The sequence below is a fragment of the Dermochelys coriacea genome, chromosome 8 (genome assembly GCF_009764565.3).
Source record: "Dermochelys coriacea isolate rDerCor1 chromosome 8, rDerCor1.pri.v4, whole genome shotgun sequence".
NCBI lineage: Eukaryota > Metazoa > Chordata > Testudines > Dermochelyidae > Dermochelys > Dermochelys coriacea.
The window spans coordinates 16,276,015-16,294,585 of record NC_050075.1 but is presented as its reverse complement, the minus strand read 5'-3'; the positions used below and the strand labels follow the sequence as shown (position 1 = coordinate 16,294,585).

The following is an 18,571-nucleotide window of genomic DNA, read 5'->3' as shown; positions in this document are numbered from 1 at the left end:
TCCGGCCCCCCATTCATAAAAGAGAGCAGAGCATGCGCCTTGGGGCTTCAGTGCCCACCCATTCATAGAGTTGGGAGGACAGGCATGCGCAGAGGGGGTCCCTTTCCTCCCATTCATAAAATAGCCATTTTCCCAGGCAGCAGTTGTTGCAACATCGAGACGAAGCAGGGGAAGCTACTGCTGCTGACAGCACAGCACAGCACAGCACAGCACAGCACAGCACAGCACAGCACAGCGCTTGCAGGTCCTTCTCTGAGATCCATGGTGTTTCGTGCCAGGGATTTGCAGGTCCAGCCCCTTGATCTGTCTCGGATTTAGGATTAACTTGCCTGTTGAGAGATGGTCTTGTCTGAACTCTTTAAAGTAAGTGGGAGATTCATATTTGTGGAGGTATATATATATATATATAGAAAAATAAATCCCATTCTCCCCACCCCCGCAAGAAAATGTTTGCTGTCCTTCTAGGTGCATTTATCTGTTCCCTTTGCATGACACTGGACACAAACAAATGTGTATGTTACGATTTTTCTAAAAGTAGAACATATTATATATATTTATATATACACCTAAGCTTTATATATAGTTGTCTGGTGTCTCCTGACCTAAAGGGAAATTTTCATTCTTGTAAGAGAAATATCCTGGTTCCTGGACAATTCGCATGTGTTCCCATGATTCGTATTGAAACTCCTTTTCCTGCTCTCCCATTAACATCTGCATTTGGTGTATGGACACGGCAGGCGTCTTTTACCACATTTGGGTTGGGATTATTATTATTATTTTTTAGAGTCGCATTAGGCTTTTCTTCTGTTGATGGAGATTCCTTTCCTTCGTCCCCACCCCTTCCCCTAACGGGTATCCATGCACGATCCCCTAGATTTACAAATTAAAACTGTACCTGGTCTTTTCGTGGAGTATGAAAACTGATTTTATGTCTTTCTTCTCTCCAAGCCCTCTATCTTGTTAGTATCAAGTGGCTCCAGAGCTGTCTCCATAATAGGACACTTTAGCGCTCAGCCACTGGAGTGTCAGATCTTTACTGGATGACCTTTGCTCTTTAGCATTTTATTTCATGCAACTGTCCTGCAATTCCGTTTTCCTTTATTTCTTACTCCATCTTTGCTCTATTCCCCACAATCTTCTCTGTATCGCTATGCAGTTTTGTTGCTACAGTTATAACTTTGGATGGGGCTGTGTGGTTACATGTTTTAAATTGTAGTTAATTAACGAAGATTTATGCATATAGTCATTTATATTTGCACATATATTTTCTCCATAAATATATATATATAATGGAGAAAAATGTCTTGAGTACCCTTCTCCACCAATTGCGTAGCAGACAGAGACAAGGTAGGGTTTTATTTTCTGGTACCAGTCCTGGCATAACAGTGGAAAGACAAGACTAGAAACGATATAGTCTGAAAATCCATTATCGGAAAGGAAATGGAAAAAACAGAGAGGGACATATATAAGGCACAGAAGTCCAAGAGGAGAGTGGGACTGGAAATGCAGATCTTGGAAATGGGAGTGCAAACAGGAATCAGCATTACTCAAAAAGGGGAATGGACTTCATTTTTTCCTTTCTCCTCAAGTGATCAGAAGTAATTTATTACAGGGGATGACTCTTCTGCAATATAATCTTTCCAAAAGGATCTGATTTCTCAATTTAAAAATTCATATTGGCACACTTTTCTTTTCTTTTTTAGAAGAGTAGAGGGAAAAACATGATGGAATTATCCAGAGTAGAGAATAATCTGTCTTTTATTCTTTAAAACTTCTTGAACTTCCCTTGTTCCAAATCATCCTATGGGCATGGTATGCTAACAGTCAGTTTACAGAAATCTCAGTTTAGTTTAAAAAATAAATACATTGAAACCCTGCATGTTCAATATTAAGTCAACCATCTCTAATTTTGGGGGTTAAAAAATAAAGCTGTAATTTGTGCACTGAATCACAATTATCTTCATAACTCACTCCCCCTTCTTAATATAAAAATGAATGGCAGAGGAAGGAGTGGTTGCTCTCAGTTATTGGAACCCTACTGGGAATGTCTCCTTGATAAATGTGCCATATTCCATAGGCTATTTTGTTCCGTTGATAGAAAGGACTCTATTGCTATTGCACAATTAAGAAAACATTTTGAAATCCCTGCAGTCCTTTTGAAATCACCTGTGAGATATGGAAAGATTTGCTCATCTCCTAAAAGAGCAAAATAAAAGTTGTTTTATCCTTCCCAAACCACGGTGGGAAAATGGTCATATGTCTTCAATAAAATGGTTCTAACAATCCTTTTCTAGCACTGCAGCAATCTATAGTTCATAATATCTACAGTTTTCCCCACCTTAACATAAAAAAGGCAGAAAACTAATCAAACATGTTGACTATACAACTTTGCAAGTTCATCTCTGGTGTCTAAAGTTGTCTTTCTTTTTTAGGTAAATAACTGGCCAAATACTGTGGCAGGGGGTTATTTTTTGTTTTTTTTTTTCTTAAATTTAAGATCTAATGCAGTATAATTCCCTTCATTTACTAGAAAGCCCTCTGGTAGCATTCATCATTTAGTATCGTTAACTTATAAAACTCTAATTGTGTTCTTTAAATTCTGTGACTTTTGTACGTCAAAATTTGTTTTATTTAAACAATAAAAATAAGAGAATCTATTGCAGATAAAATGTAATCCTCAGAGATCTGAAAATTCTCAGTCCAAATCCTCACTCACCCTGCAAGAAAGAGACCTGGAAAGTTTACAAGTCTATTTTTTTCAGCTTCTCTATTTCAGAGCCATTGATATGGATTTAATGCTTCATCTTAAAAAGTCAGATTTCCCTCACTAAGCTTTTTGATTTTCCCCCCCATCCCGCCCTCCCCTTATTCTTCTCAGTGGAAAAACTGTAACTATCTTCACACAGATAAAGCCATTAGGCCAGAAAGGGAATTCAACCCTCTTATTCATTTGTATATGTACTATAGAAAAAATAAGGCACATTTTTTCTTTGCTAAAGAGCTTAGTTTAAATCAAATCAGACTTAATGAAGTTTGAAGCTACAGACATTCTACTCAGACCCACATATCTTATCTCTCTCTCACACACATACTTTCTACAACACTTTTTGGTAGGGAATGTCTCCTTTGACTTAGTGTCTAGCTTTCTATGACACTAAGCTTTATCCTTGTAAAGGATTTTCTACAGCAAGAAGCCAATTTTTCTCTTCCACCTATAACCCCCTCCATCTTCTTTCCTTCCAACTAAATCTTCAGAAGACTTCATAGAATCTTCAGATTCCTGATGGTAAAACACATCAACTACTGTTGGTGTCTCCGGTTAAGAGGTTCTAACCAAGGGCAAGGTTAGAATTTCTTCAGATATCATTCAGCTGTTTATCTCTGTGATTCAGAATGAGTTAGGTTTTTTATGGTCCAGTTTTGCCTATTATGCAGTCCTACTTTGGTGTCCTTGCAATTACACAGCAAGCCTGATTCACCGTTCTGAATCTTTCCTGTGCTGTCAAACATGATTGAAAGTATCAACACGGCTCTGTCATTCCTGTCTACCTTGGGCTGCTCTTTGCATGTCCTCCACGTTGTTAAGTCCATAAGTTTTCCTTCTCTAAGTACTGTGCTATTTCAGTTAGCTCCTTTGATGTGTTCCTCCAGCTGCCCAATGGAATGTCTGTCATGGCAGATGTCCTGGCTTCATTCTTAACACATGTCCCCAGCTATTGCTACCTTCTTTTCTAGATAATTTTGAATATAAGGAGTTACTTAGACTTGTCTTGAGTTCAGCGGTGCCCTGCCCAAATCAGAATTCACTTTGTTTGGGTGGAAATTCTGCAAGTATTTCTTACTGGGGTTCTTTCTAGCATGATCTAGTGGTTAGATAATAGGATTGTGAGTCAAAAGATCTGGATTCTATTCTAAGCTCTTTCAATGACCCACTGTATGATTTTAGCAAATCACTTAAAGTGAAATCCTAGCCCCACTGAAGTCTATGGCAAAACTCCCATTAACTTCAATAGGTTCAGGATTTTGCCCTTCACCTCTGTGTGCCAGTTTCCATATACCTACCTTACAGGGGTTGTGATGCTTTATTAATACTTGTGAAACACTATGAAATCTTTGGATGGATGATACTATAGCAAATACTAATTTTTGATTTGTTATGTTAGAAATATTTGTATAGGTTATGCTCCGAGGTTAAGGGAGGAAGCTTGGGTTGCATTGTTTCCCACCCCATCCTGTTAACTTCATGCAGTGAAACCTCAGGGCCAACTATCTGAACCAGAGCAAAGTTCAACAGGGTTTGATTTTTTTTTTTGCTAGTTCAAAAGGAACCCTCTGATGCAGTTCAAAGAAAAGGAGTACTTGTGGCAGCGTTGTGGAATTTAATTCCAGGTATTTGATAGAAACAGTACTTCAGTGAGGGGTGGAGTAAACGATGAGAGCACCACATTCTAGTGCCACAGAACAGCCCCGGTTTTATGGGAAATAATCAGTTTGCCTGAGAGACACCACAGAGCTCTCCATGTGACCAGCTACAGAGCTCTCCATGTGGCCAGGTGAGTACCAAGACACGCTGCAAGGCATGAGGCTGAAGGCCAACCGCTGTCCCTGAAAAATTGCCTTTATGAAGCATAATCTTAATTAAAAGGGGTAATGTGACCCACGAATCAATACTTGATGTTAACAAGCGTAGAGCTTTAACTCTAGCTCTATATTGCATTACTCCTCTGATCGAGCTAGTGATATATTTATTACTAAATAAGCTCCGAGCAATGTTTTGGGGGCTTTTCTTTTGACGTTTATTTAAGCATAAGCTCTGATTACGTTTTAATTGCACCTTGCAAAAGCTGCTTGGGCAAAACAAGGATATCTTGGACCTAGTCCTAGGTGGGTGAGGAGTGAGTACAGAGCACCTGCAAATTCTATTGACTTTAATGGGAATTGCATCTTTCAGAATCAAGACACGTATGTCTCTCAAATACATCTGATGCCACTTTAAGGCCTGATCTTGCAGCCCTTCCTCAGGTGATTATCAGTGGAACTGCTCTCCCCCGTAAGCGGTGCAGAATCAGGCCCTTTGTTAATCCCACATTTTCAGTATCCTGCTATTACTCATGGTTATAGGGCATTGAATAGATTGCAAAAATATAAATATTAAACAGTTAGGTATTAATTGTATGAAGATGCATACTTCTATACTAAGTTAAATAAGTTATTCAAAGTCTGTTCTGTTTTTCAGTAAGTAGAAGTTGTCCAGCCCTTATGAAAATCCAAAAGAATTTAATAGATAAACTAGTGGGATTCTAAAGAAATTATTTTAAAACCTACACAATTTAATAGAGAATGAGCTTTTCTGTAGGTTTATATAAACCATTCCACAGAGTTCTATAGTAAGTATATAATTTTCTATTAAATTCTGTAGGATAGTCCAAAACTTTATAAAAAATACTTTTCCATTAAATTCTGTAAGATTTTTTTTTCTTCCATAAAGTGAATCCTACAAAACTTCCAAGTTTGAAATGGTACCACAACAACCATTTGTACGTTTTTAAAAAATTATTTGCTAACCCTAAAGTTTTAGAAAATTATTATGTAGCAAAATAGTAATTTGGGTATTGAAAAGAGGAAGTGGCAAAAAGGGATTACAGCAACTGCAGTCAATTTAGTGGAATTACTCACAAAGTTAATTCATATAAAGGGTTGTATATTCTTTTTATATCAAACGTTGCAGACCTGTGATATGGTCACTCTTAGTTCTTGAATGGGGAAAAAAAAAAAAGACAAATCTTCTCTAAATGGATGTTTATTCTTGACTCCTCAGTTTCAAAAGAGTGTCAGTTGACTTACTGGAATTAACTTTAAAATTAAACATAAAACCAATTTGAGAACATCTGTGAGATTTCCCTTCTATTGTTTGGTTTCAGAAAACTGCCTGTATAGCCAAACCTGGTGAATTTGTGCCTGGTTTACCAATAGCATGTCTGAATTTACTAATGATTTAAATGTCACCCACAACTTGCACATACAATAGTTATGTTATTCTTTAATCTAAATGAAAACAAAATTTGCATACAGAATTATATCATCGCTTTAAGAGATGGTATTTGTTGCATGCACCCATACATCACATGTGGACTACAACAGGATTACTGATGTGCTTAAAGGTATGCATATGCTTAAATACCTTGCATGAATCAGGGCTGAAAGGCAGGACAATTAACTTTAAAAAGAAAGTCAGTAGGACCTATAAGGTACCACTCTGTCTGGGAGCTGACTATACAGTAGACTATATAGTGAGTTACGTTTTACTTGGTACTGTAAAGTTTTGATTAACTTATTTGACTGCTAGTTGATAAGTGGCTCATCACCAAGCATCTTGATGTTTAATGGGCCTTACCTCACAGTTCTTAAATTGAACTTTGTAACTTTTGGTGGATTTCATTTTCTGGTTTACTTATTTATTTAAAGAGTTGAAAGAAAACTGGTTTCTAAAATCTTTGCCCTTTCTGTTTTGTACTAATTCTTTTACACAAACCAATAAACTTGATTATTCATTCTTGCCTGAATATTGGTTTGAATGTTATCTGCGAGGGACCTATGAAAGCTGCAAGTAGTTTCATCCCTCTAAACAACTAAAAGCAGAGGGGGATTCCTCCCTCTCCTTTTTATGACCTCATTAGTTCCTTCCTTGAAGATTAAATGCAGGACACCTATTAAACTGCAGTGGCTCTTCAAACAACACATCATGTTAGAATGCATTTGTATGAACAGAATGAAGGAATTTAAGTGAATTCGGTATTTGGGATATTTGCGAGTGATGCCCATATGACAACCCTGGAAACTGAAATCTCTGTTCAAAATCCAGTGGTAGCACAAACATCTGTCAGTTCCTTTCCACTGTGCTTCAACTGGTCAACCCTAACCAACCGAAGAGTTCCCTTTCTCCTCAAAAGATCATTTTCCAGCTGATTCTAGCAACTCTTATTCTCACCTTTCTTTAACCAGGATGGCTTTGGGAGCCAGAACCAGACACCTCAGTTCAGAAAAGCACATGCTGAGCTGTCCAACTCAGCCCCTTCCTCTGCCCAGAGCTGCTTTAAATACAAGGACCAGTTTCATGCTGAGTAAAATCCTGTATCTGAGCTTGGGCTCACAACCCAGTCCTGATTTGCTGTGCTAAGGCATTGCTGCTACCTTACAGGTACAGGATTCAGAGTAGCAGCCGTGTTAGTCTGTATTCGCAAAAAGAAAAGGAGTACTTGTAGCACCTTAGAGACTAAAATTTATTTGAGCATAAGCTTTCATGAGCTACAGTTCATGAAGTGAGCTGTAGCTCACGAAAGCTTATGCTCAAATAAATTTGTTAGTCTCTAAGGTGCTACAAGTACTCCTTTTCTTCTTACAGGTATAGTAACTCCTCGCTTAAGGTTGTAGTTCTGTTCCTGAAAAATGTGACCTTAAGTGAAACGATGTTAAGCAAATCCAATTTCCTCACAAGAATTAATGTAAATGGGGGGGGCGGGGTTAGGTTCCAGGGAAATTTTTTTCACCAGACAAAAAACCACACACACACACACACACACACACACACACACAACTATAAGTTTTAAACAAACAATTTAATACTGTACACAGCAATGATGACTGTGAAGCTTGGTTGAGGTGGTGAAGTTAGAGGGTGAAAGAGGGTGGTGTATTTCCCGGGGAATGCCTTACTGCTAAATGATGAACTAGCACTGGGCTGAGCCCTCAAGGGCTGACACACTGTTAATGTAGCCTCACACTCTACAAGGTGGCTCAAATGGAGGGAGGGGAGGCAGCATGGCAGACAGAGACACACACTCTGTGTGTGGGAGGGGGAGAGAGAGAGAGAGATGTGCATTGCCCCTTTAAGTATGCTGATCCCATTCTAAGCACATTGCCTTTAAAAAAAAATCAGGAAGTTGAGGCAGCAGCTGTGGCCAGCAAGCTCTCTCTGTCCTGAGCCCTGTCCTGTCCCCACCCTGCTCTATATGAAGGAGGGGTAAGCAGAGGGTAGGAGTGGGGGGAGGGAGACACCCTGACATTAGCCCCACTCTGTCCTCCCTCCCCTGCACAGCAAGCAGGAGGCTCCCAGGAGCAGCTCCAAGGCAGAGGGCAGGAGCAGTACACAGCGGGGGGTGGGGTGGTGTGTGTGGGGGGGGGAGGGACAGCTGAACTGCCAGCAATTGGTAGCCTGCTGGGCAGCTGCTGCACAGAGAACTTAGGGGAGCTGCCGGTCCTCCCTGGTTCCAAGCCCCCACCAGCTCACGCCAACGGGCTGCTCTTCCTGCAAGCAGTGGACAAAGCAGGCGGCTGCCAAACGGACGTTATAAGGGAGCATTGCACAACTTTAAACAAACATGTTCCCTAACTGATCAGCAACATAACAACGTTAACTGGAATGACTAAGTGAGGAGTTACGGTAGTTTGGATGAAATATTCATGTAAAATCCTTCTATCCCTCTCCTGTGGCTGTCAGAATCCAGTCACTAAATATGTAATAGAACTTGAGTGTCCAGTGCATCTACCCTTCTTCTAAACATTCAGCCTGCAAGAAGCTTGTCATCAGCAGTGCGCTGCAGATGACCATTCTAAGGTCTATTTCTATCAATGAACCCAAATACTAAACATAAAAGGGGTGAAGCTTCTGGGAGAATGTCAGTTCCCAGCGCTCAGCCCAGCTGCTCAGGGTGTATCCTGGAGAAAGGCTGAGTGAGCAATCACAAAAAAGACAAGTTATTGCATCATACAATGTACTTATGCTTCAGGCTATTTTTGTAAGAGTAATAAAGTCTTAGCCAAACCGGGGTCTTGTATTGCTACTAAACCTTGGTGCAGAATAGGGAAAGGAAATTTAATCCAAACAGCAAAAATGGTAGTATGTGGATGTATATCATTTTAAAGGATTCTCTAAAGAGAGATTTCAGAGTAGCAGCCGTGTTAGTCTGTATTCGCAAAAAGAAAAGGAGTACTTGTGGCACCTTAGAGACTAACAAATTTATTAGAGCATAAGCTTTCGTGAGCTACAGCTTCCGATGCATCCGATGAAGTGAGCTGTAGCTCACGAAAGCTTATGCTCTAATAAATTTGTTAGTCTCTAAGGTGCCACAAGTACTCCTTTTCTTTTTTCTAAAGAGAGAGAGAGAGAGAGTGTGTCTAAAGCACTGTATTAGGAGTTGGGAAATCTGGGCTTTTCACTTAACTTCTCCATGAAACTTCAGTTTCCCCATCTGTAAAATGGGAGTAATTATACTTCCCTACCTTTGGCCAAGTGATTGAGATAATTTAATGCAAACTGCTAAATTTGATTTTCAACCTTAACTGTCTTAAAGTCCATTTGGTGGGGGGTTTGTTGGAGGTTGGGAGGGTTTAAGTCCAGGAAATAAAGCTGGTGTTCTGACCAGCATTAATTATCCCAATTAAAACCACCTGCTAATGTCTGTCTGTATATGAACTATCCCAGAGAGTATAACAGTTGCCAGACAGGGCTACAGTTTCTGTATGATCTGTGTCTAACTCAGTGGAATAGGTTGAATATGCAAGGTATTCCTACTAGTTCCATGCAGCTAACTCCGTATTTGCATGGCCCTTCAGATAAATTAAAAGATGTAGTACAGTCTCAATTTCCCTTGTAAACATTGATGTTTGCCTGACAGCTGCCTTTTATCACAGTGATGGCTGCTGTTTATTGATACAGTATGCACACACATGCATTGAATTCAGTGGTGCAGGAGCTGGCCTGTTATTTGTAAAGTTAAACTAAATGCTGTTAGCCCAGGCAATTACATTAGACACTACCCTATAGGACAGAACACTTGTCCATCATATATATTGGTACACAATTTGCCTTAAATGAGGATTTTTCAACCTAATTTAGACCTGTTCTGAATGAGCATAACTCCACTGATTTCATTAGAGTACAACTGGGGTTCAATTAGATCCCAACTGATATTTGGAAGCTACAGGTGCATATGCTCTATTTTAATTTAAAAAAAAATCTGTAATGAAAAAGCCATTGGTACAAAGATAAAGGGCAAACGACAGGACTGGTTTAATATGGTGCAGTATTCCACCATTTTGTACAGCTCCAGCTACATCCATAACAACATTACTCATGTTGAGCACACACCTTTCCAGCTGAAATAGCTGCATCTCTATCTTCTAAGCTTTACAAAACTAGGTTCTTGTGAAATACAACTGTCTTCCTTTAAATGCAGAATTTCGGGCTGACAAATTCAGTGGTTTACACTTTGTATAATACTGAACTCTGAGCTTTAGCAAGTACTTTCTATACTATGACACTGAACTCTAGGTAGATGAAATATACATTCTCCCTTCCCCCCTTATAAGCCCTACTTATTGGAAATCATTGGCTAATTTTTTTTCAAAGACAATATTTCATCAAAGCATCTCATGCAGTTAGGAAATAAGTGCTTCCAAAATCTTTCTGCTTGTAGTTCCAAAATATGATTGCTGAGAGCAGTGAATAATTCTGATTTTTAAGGAACAAATTCTCAATTGATTTCTAATCATAGGGGGGTTGTTTTGGTTGGTTGGGTTGGGGTTCTTTTGGTGAATGACTGACTGAGGAGAAAGAATAACTATTAAATGGCAAAGGACACTAGCTTAAAGACTAAGCCACCATAAGTAGCTTTATTATTCCCTCTAGATAAAGCATTTGTCCCATTTCTTGTCTTGTGTGGCAGACTCTCTCAAGCACAGCAACCCGTACTATGTTAATGCAGCAGAAAAGACATATACTGTACTGACCACAGATTGATATTCCAGAGTCCAGTTTCACTGCATGAGCCCTATCCTGCAAGACGCTGAGCACCTTTTGTGAGGTGATGAGCTACTTCACCTCCTATTGATTTTACTACGAGTTGAGGGTGTTCAGCACCTCTCAGGATCAGATCCCAAGTGCTCAATCAAGCAAATAAGTTATTCTAATAACAGGCTCTAGTCAGCATTTTAAAGCAGATATTTCCCCCCCCCCCCCAAAAAAAAACCCACCACCACCACTTAGTTGATGCCGGGGGGTTGCACGGTTGTCTTGGGTTTTTTGGTACAGTATTTTTCATCCAATTAATTAAACTAGTGGAAAATGATTCAACAGCCAAGCTATATAGGATAGTGTGTATGTTATACACACACACACACACACACACACGCAAAGTTCTAGGGCAGGAGTTTGGATGGCTCTTCCAGTTTAATACACTCTTTCCAAACTTACAACTTTTATGGATAAATCAGTCCCCACTGCTGGACCTTTCGTTGTAAAATCCAAATCTTTTCACACATTTCTAAAACTTAAAAAATAAAGATCTTTAACAGCTCACTACTTCCTTTTGGATTCCAAAATGCCCCTTCTCTCTTAGCTTACTCTGAAGTTTTACTTGCTGCTGCTTTTAAACTGATCCAGAACATAATTCATAAATATAAAGGTCACTCAGCAAGGAAATGGCCCATCAACTAGAAAACAATGTGCATTTTCCAAATTTGAACCAAGTAGTTTCCGTTCTTTGATTTAAGTTTAGTTACTTCCTGTGGTTTCATGTCCTACACTGCAGTTGAATCTTTGGATTGGCTCCAGTATAAATTGCACTGTTTCAGTGAAATTAGAAACTGTAGCAATAGCTGGTTGAGCTGATCTAGCTAGTAAACAGCATTTAGGCAAATTATTATTCTGCTTCGTGCTTGATGGAGATAACCTAATTAGCTGGGTGATGTGATCTCTGATCAGATTTTCAGTAGGCTCATTGAAGTGAGCTTTACCTGTAATTTGCACCCATCTCTTTATTGTTGCTATCTTAGATGGCTGTGCTGCTAGGGAAAGGCTAGATATCCTCCTTATTTATATTTCCCACAATGGGGATGAAGTCGTAGAAAACCCGTTCTTTTTAGGCCAATATCTGCCTGATGGAGGGCAGTTTGTTGAGACAGAAATTGGGGACCTTTGCAAAGGATACCTAGGTTGCAGAACCTAAGGTCCCACCTTTTCCCACTCCCCTGCTCCAAACTCCTCCGCCATTCTAGTCTCTCAAGGGAGCAGGGGAGGAAGATAGATTATTATGTTCAGAACAGCTGCTGTGGGTGTTTGAGATGTCCTGAAGATGTCCTGTTAAACTGGAGAGTCGGTGAGGAATTGTAAGATGCCCCAACCAGGGCCAGGATAAAGGTGGGGGAGAGGGGATAATTTGAACCCTCTAGGGCAGTGCTAATCAAAGTGGTGGTCCCGGTCCACGGGCCATCGACTGTCAGTCTGCGTGCACATTGGGGGGGAAAAATTGCCGGTCCCCCACATCAGATAGCTTGAGAAGCACCAATCTAGGGCAGCGACTTCTCTGAGAGGGCTTTCAACCAAGAAGCAGCAGCTCATACTCCAAGCCATGCAGTACAGGAACATGAGTGATAAAGAGCACTCTGGCATTTCATCTTGCACTTAGTGGGGTCCCCAGGACCTGCACCATATTCCAGTGTCTACCAGTTTAGCAGGATTGTCAGGACTGGCTGTAGCATTATCCTTCAAGTCTGTGTAAAGCCTGCCAAGTCAACTCTGCATGGTTGGACTTCCTTGGGTTTGAGGTGCAGTGGGTTAGGGGAGAGACATTCAGTGGCATTATCTCCTAGAAACCCACAGCGACTCTCCGTGAGAAGATTGTCTGCCACTGTCATTGTTAACTTGAATGAACGTTTGCTCTGCATAGGGAGGGAAGAGGGATTAGACCAGGCATGGGCAGAGGAAGGCAGGGGTGTACCAAGCAGGATCTGGGATGGTGTGTGGATGCCTCAGCCCTCCCAGGGTGACATGAGTGAGGAGGGATGAGGTAGATCTGTGGATCAGGAATGACAGCCCCCCCCCCGCCATAACAACTCCCCTGATGGTCAAATGCTACCCCTCTGAGCACATGGGGAGACAAACGCTACACTACCTCACTTAAGCCATCCACACAGGGACTTAATTCAGGCCTGAGACTTTGTGCTACTTGGGAGTGAGTATACTAAACCAGTACTTCCCAAACCTGTTGAACCAACATTTTGCTAGGCTGAGCTCCCAGCTGTCCAAGCCATTGCTCATAGTCATGTCTGTTGGAGACCAGGGAGGTGACAAGGTAACCTTCCGAATAGCCAAAGAATATTTTAACATGGGCTGATAACTAAGTCAGCAAGCTCAACTTCCTTCCTTCCTCCTGCATTGCCTCCCCAGCCCTACCCCAGCAGCCACAGAGAGAAGGGGCTACTAAAGCCCAAGACATTGTTGTAGCAATGACTGGGAGCGCTAGGCTAGCCTAGGTTAGTGAGAGCAAAACCGTGCCAGTACAAATCCCGGCTTTACACAAGAGCAGATACTTTATCTCCACTTGAGGTGCGTTTGGCTCATAATGACTTCAGTGCAACAGCTACTAGAGCAATTGACTGGGCATAGTGACAATGTGAGACAATAGTGACAATCTGGGAACCATTCCCTTTTTCCCTTCTCTTTTTCAGGACACTTAAAGCAGTTTTTACCCCCCAGTGGTGAAGGACGCTCTGACCAATGGAACCCCGGATTCCCCACAACATAACTGTAGTCCCAAACTCTGTCATGGTACAGCCATTACTGGACAGTCGGATCCCCTATGGGAGGCTGCAGCATCCACTCACCATCCTGCCTATTGACCAGATGAAGACTACTCACATGGAGAATGACTACACCGACAATCCCAGCCTGGCCCAGCTGGCCACCCAGAAGCACCCCAGAGGCCACCATGAACTCGCGCTGATCAGCCAGCACCTGCAGAGATGTGAGCAGGATGTCACCCACCCCTGGATCTCTTTCAGTGGGCGGCCCAGCTCCATCAGTAGTAGCAGCAGCACGTCTTCTGACCAGAGGCTCTTGGATCACATGGCGCCGGCCCCCGTGGTGGAGCAGTCCTCCCCGAGAGCAGTTCGGATACAGCCCAAGGTGATTAATTGCAAACCCATGGATCTGAAGGGACCCATGTCTCAGGAGCTTGACAAGCACTTTTTACTGTGTGAAGCCTGTGGGAAATGCAAGTGCAAGGAGTGTGCCATGCCGAGGACTTTGCCTTCTTGCTGGGTGTGCAACCAGGAGTGTCTCTGCTCCGCACAGAACTTGGTCAATTACTCCACGTGCATGTGTCTGGTGAAGGGAGTCTTCTACCACTGCACTAACGAGGATGATGAGGGCTCCTGTGCAGACCACCCCTGCTCCTGCTCCCATTCGAACTGCTGTGCCCGCTGGTCTTTCATGGGTGCCCTCTCTCTGGTCCTGCCTTGCTTGCTGTGCTACCTGCCAGCCACCGGCTGCGTGAAACTATCCCAGAGATGCTATGACCAAGTGAGCCGGCCCGGATGTAGATGTAAAAACACAAACAGTGTCATCTGCAAGGTGGCGCTGGATGGCAAAGCAAGCAGGCCAGAAAAGCCTTTCTGACCATTGCAGGGGGAGGGGGGATATGAGAAAAGTGGAAAAAACACCAGAGGGGAGGTTATAACCTGTGTTCTGAGGATAACATATGTTAGCCTTTTGCCATCAACAAAGAAAGCCGAAGTAACTATTTCCATAAACTGAAGCACTTTGGGTTATTCAGGGTTTTGGAATTGATTATCTAAAGTTAAACAGAGGGGGGGCCAATGGAGGAGGATTCTTAATACTTTACAGAGCCCAGGCCAAAAACCAACACAGATCACAGAGAACAGCTGCTTAAAAAGTCTTTTCACCATCTGGTTCATAGTGCTGGCTGCTCGCTGTGCCTACATCCAGCAAGAATAATTAACTATTAGCTTGACAGGCACATCAGCAGAAGCAATATTCATTTTCATTCACAAAACAATAGTGGATTCAGAGTAGAGTCTGTTTTCTTCCTTTTTCAACTCTGATGTGTTACCAGCAGCCTGTTGAAAGTAAAGGGTTAACCTTTTTCTCTCCACTTGACTATTAAAAGGGCCAGTTGAGTACAAAGTAAATGTTTCCCCAAAGCTTTTTCCTTCACCATTCCAGAACAGATTTTGAAGCAGAAATATCTTTTTTCAAATCACTTTCTATAACTAACTGTTAGGTATATTTCTATTCCTACCCTACCCATCACTTTCCCCTTTTGATGCCGATTTTGTTTTCTGACAGAGGTAGTGATATGGAATCTCTCTCCCCCTCACTTTGCCCCAATAAAAGGACTATGGGCATAATGTGTTCTCCCCCCCACCCATGACAATTTCTTTTGAAAATTTACATTGTCATTCTGCTAGTGAGCTTAAGTGTGTAGCCTCAGATGTCACATTTAGTAGATTTTAAAAATATATTATGACATCAATAGTAAAACTTTTTCCAGGGGGCTTTGAATGGATTCGACCTCTGTAGTATGATTTCTTGCTCAGCAAATGCTGATGCAGAAGTCCCACTAAGCTGAGAAATTTGATTTTTGTTTCTCCCCCCCCCTTCTCAAACTGTAGTAGCAAGGTCAAGAAAAACTGAGCACAATCCACAAGTACAAATTTTTTAAATGGATATCAATCCAATACCTGTTCTTCTGGAACAAGCTCTTCAGATCTACTTTGCTGATAATATTAAGGACACTTTTTTGGGGGGCAGAATGACATTTGCTTGAAGTATTTTTTTCCCCTTCATTTCTATTGCTGCTGCTCAACTTTTGCTTTTTCTGTATAATAGTGTTTCTTTGTAAAGTGTAAATAGAGAAATTAACAAGTGTCTATTTTAGTGTTAATGAGTACTGGGAGAAGTCAAGGGTGCGTATTTATGGAACCTTGCCCTTGGTTTTCAGTAGCTGGCGATCATAGGCTTTGTCTATGCACTCGTACAAGGGCCAGCTCTGCACTCCCTTATGCTGCAGTAACCCCTTTCTTTTGACAACTGCAAGGTGCTAAACAAAAAACTTTGTCCTAACATGCAACAAATCAAATAGCTAGGTACTTGTTGCATGCTGAAAGCTGATCTAATCTGTGTGTGTGTGTGTGTGTGTGTGTATATTTTTTTTTAAAATTAGAGGAAATGTACTCTGTAAATACACAGCAATGACAGAGAAATGTCATCTTTAATTAGATAAGCAATAGGCAAAGCTTATGTAGCATTTTCCAGAAATCACATTTGCTTGATTGTGATACAATTGCTGTTTTGTTTTTTCAAAATGTACTGATTGGAGCTTTTTTAAAAATTTTATTTTTTACTTAAGAATTCATTTATGAGCGGGTGACTTTTTTTTGTTATGTTTAATTGTAGATATTTATTAAGCGGGGAATTGTTTTTTAAAAAAACTTCCTTTTTATATTTATAGCATTAGCTGGCTTGTTTATGGTAAATCATAGAAAAAGGGATACTGCATCTATGTTACCAGATCTTGATTCCTGTAGCTTACCCTCACCAGGAAGATACTGTGTGTGCATTGAAGGGGTTTGTCTGTTTAATCTTTCACAGATCAGAGGGAATCTTGCAAAGAAAAAAAGAAAAGAACCTCAAACTGGTTGAACTGCTGGTTGAATGTATAAGGCATTGCTATTTAATGGAATGATATATAATTTTCTTAAAGTACAAATGGGCTAAAAAAAATGAAGCAACAAGCACAGAGATCTATATCAGCTATTCCACCTAGAACATATGCAATGTCCAAATGGCCGCTATCTATAGATTTTCTGTTTACCCCAGGCCCTAGCTTAGTGCAGGAGGGTATCCTAGTGCAAATTTGCAATAGAAATTGTTGGCTGGCTGCATGTTACTGCAAGCAAACATAACATTTGAATGGTCTCCACTGTGCCACTCCACGTTTGTGTGAACATGTAAACACATACAGAGCGATTCCATATTCTTACATTCTCTTCTAATGAAGAGGACCCCCAGCAACTTTTACTTTCATTGTACATAGTTGTAAACACCTATTTCTTTGTTGGTTTCTTTTAATATATACATTCTGCTATAACGTAAGCTGATCCCATGCTGGAAGACTGTAAAGCATTAATGGATGTGTTAGTGCAGTGGTAAATGTAGCAAAATGAAGCTCCTTGTATTCTTTGAGTCCCTTTGGTGTAGCAATCAGTCAGCATGTTTCACCAGCTCTTTGCCTGAGGCATAGCAACAAAGTTGTTGAGCTTCTTGCATAGTATTCAAAAGATTCTGGGTTAGACCAGGCGAGAGGATCCTTGACAATATGACACTATTCCTTTAAATGCCTTTGGCTGCTGGGCTGATGGAAGGTATTTTTCCAGCCAACAACTAAGTTCCCCCTTTTTTCCTCCAATTCCCCCCCTTCACTTTTAAGGGACATGCTCCCACCTTGACCTCCTGCTACTCCTGAGACATAAAACATACAGGGACAGTGTAATATGCCATGTAAATTTGGTCTAGGATCGAGCCACACCTAGTTTGCATAAAATAAAGTTGCCTTCCTCTCATGCAGAGACAACCGATTGTGACATGCAACATGGTCTGTCATCCCTGCAAGCTACCCCTCTCTCATAGGCCATGTCTATACTACAGGGACTCCAGCAGCATAGCTATTGCACCACTGCTATGCCAGCATAACCGCTAAGTGTAGATGCAGCCAATAATGATGGATGGGATTTTTCCCATTGGTTTAGGAACATCAAGTGATGGTAGCTAGGTTGAGAGACACATTCTTCTATCCACCCTACCTGTGTCTACTTAGGGGGATTAGGTCAACATAGTTACAGCACTCGGGCCTGGCTGTTTTACACATCCTTGAGAACCATAGCTATATCAACCTAAGTATAGACCAGGAGAGTGACTGCTGGCTAGGCCATATAAGTATGAACTCTATTTAACAATCTCTCAGGCTACTCTCTGGTCATGTTGGCACAGTGCAGTGGGAGCTAACTCCTATCCTCATGAACACAAGTGGGAGTAAGACACATGCTGAGAGGACTTGCACCATTTTGTGCATCCTAGAAGAGTTTTTAGTTTGCATCTTCTATGTACCCACTGCCTGGGAAGAAAAAGTATTCCCTCAGAAAGAAAAGGAGTACCCGTGGCACCTTAGAGACTAACAAATTTATTAGAGCATAAGCTTTCGTGAGCTACAGCTCTAATAATATTTGTTAGTCTCTAAGGTGCCAAGGGTACTCCTTTTCTTTTTGCGAATACAGACTAACACGGCTGCTACTCTGAAACCTGTCATTATTCCCTCAGAGGCATGCTATGGTGTTGAACAGAACAGTGCTGTAAAAGGAGGAAAGGGACAGGATTTGGCACCACACTTAAGTTTTACTGTCTTTTGGAAGTGGTTTCTCATTGCTTTTAGTAAACTAAAATCTCTAGTTTATTTCCTCAGTTTCTGTCTCTTTTGCAGCACTGGGAATTTTTTTTCTTTCATGGTATGAGAAGCTGTTCAAGAATTCCCTTCCCTACCAACCGATCACACACACACACCCCCCAAAAGTTACAACAGAAGGTTTCCTTTGTATAGAATATTTATTTTGAAGCTCTATTTTAATAGTATTTATTTTAGAAAGTCTACTATTGTAAGAGTTCTTCTGTTTGTGAAGAAAAACAAGTTAAAACTGAATGTACTGATTTAGAAATATA

General features: G+C 41.0%; 1 protein-coding gene across 2 annotated transcripts; it reads left to right on the top strand.

Annotated features, from left to right (window-relative positions):
• The first annotated feature begins 237 nt into the window (after positions 1-237).
• SPRY4 (sprouty RTK signaling antagonist 4) lies at positions 238-16,568 on the top strand. 2 transcript variants are annotated; one of them, XM_038413565.2, is made up of 2 exons: positions 238-363; positions 13,507-16,568. In XM_038413565.2, exon 2 carries the CDS (start codon positions 13,556-13,558, stop codon positions 14,453-14,455), a length of 900 nt encoding a protein of 299 aa, XP_038269493.1. In that variant the 5' UTR covers positions 238-363; positions 13,507-13,555; the 3' UTR covers positions 14,456-16,568. The 2 variants fall into 2 exon arrangements, with proteins under 2 accessions (XP_038269493.1, XP_043347208.1); XM_043491273.1 differs by lacking the exon at positions 238-363 and adding an exon at positions 3,707-4,553.
• The last annotated feature ends 2,003 nt before the right edge of the window (positions 16,569-18,571 follow it).

Bases quoted from the DNA above. Each gene is read 5' to 3' on its own strand.
- SPRY4 (XM_038413565.2), top strand. From the start codon at position 13,556: ATGGAACCCCGGATTCCCCACAACATAACTGTAGTCCCAAACTCTGTC.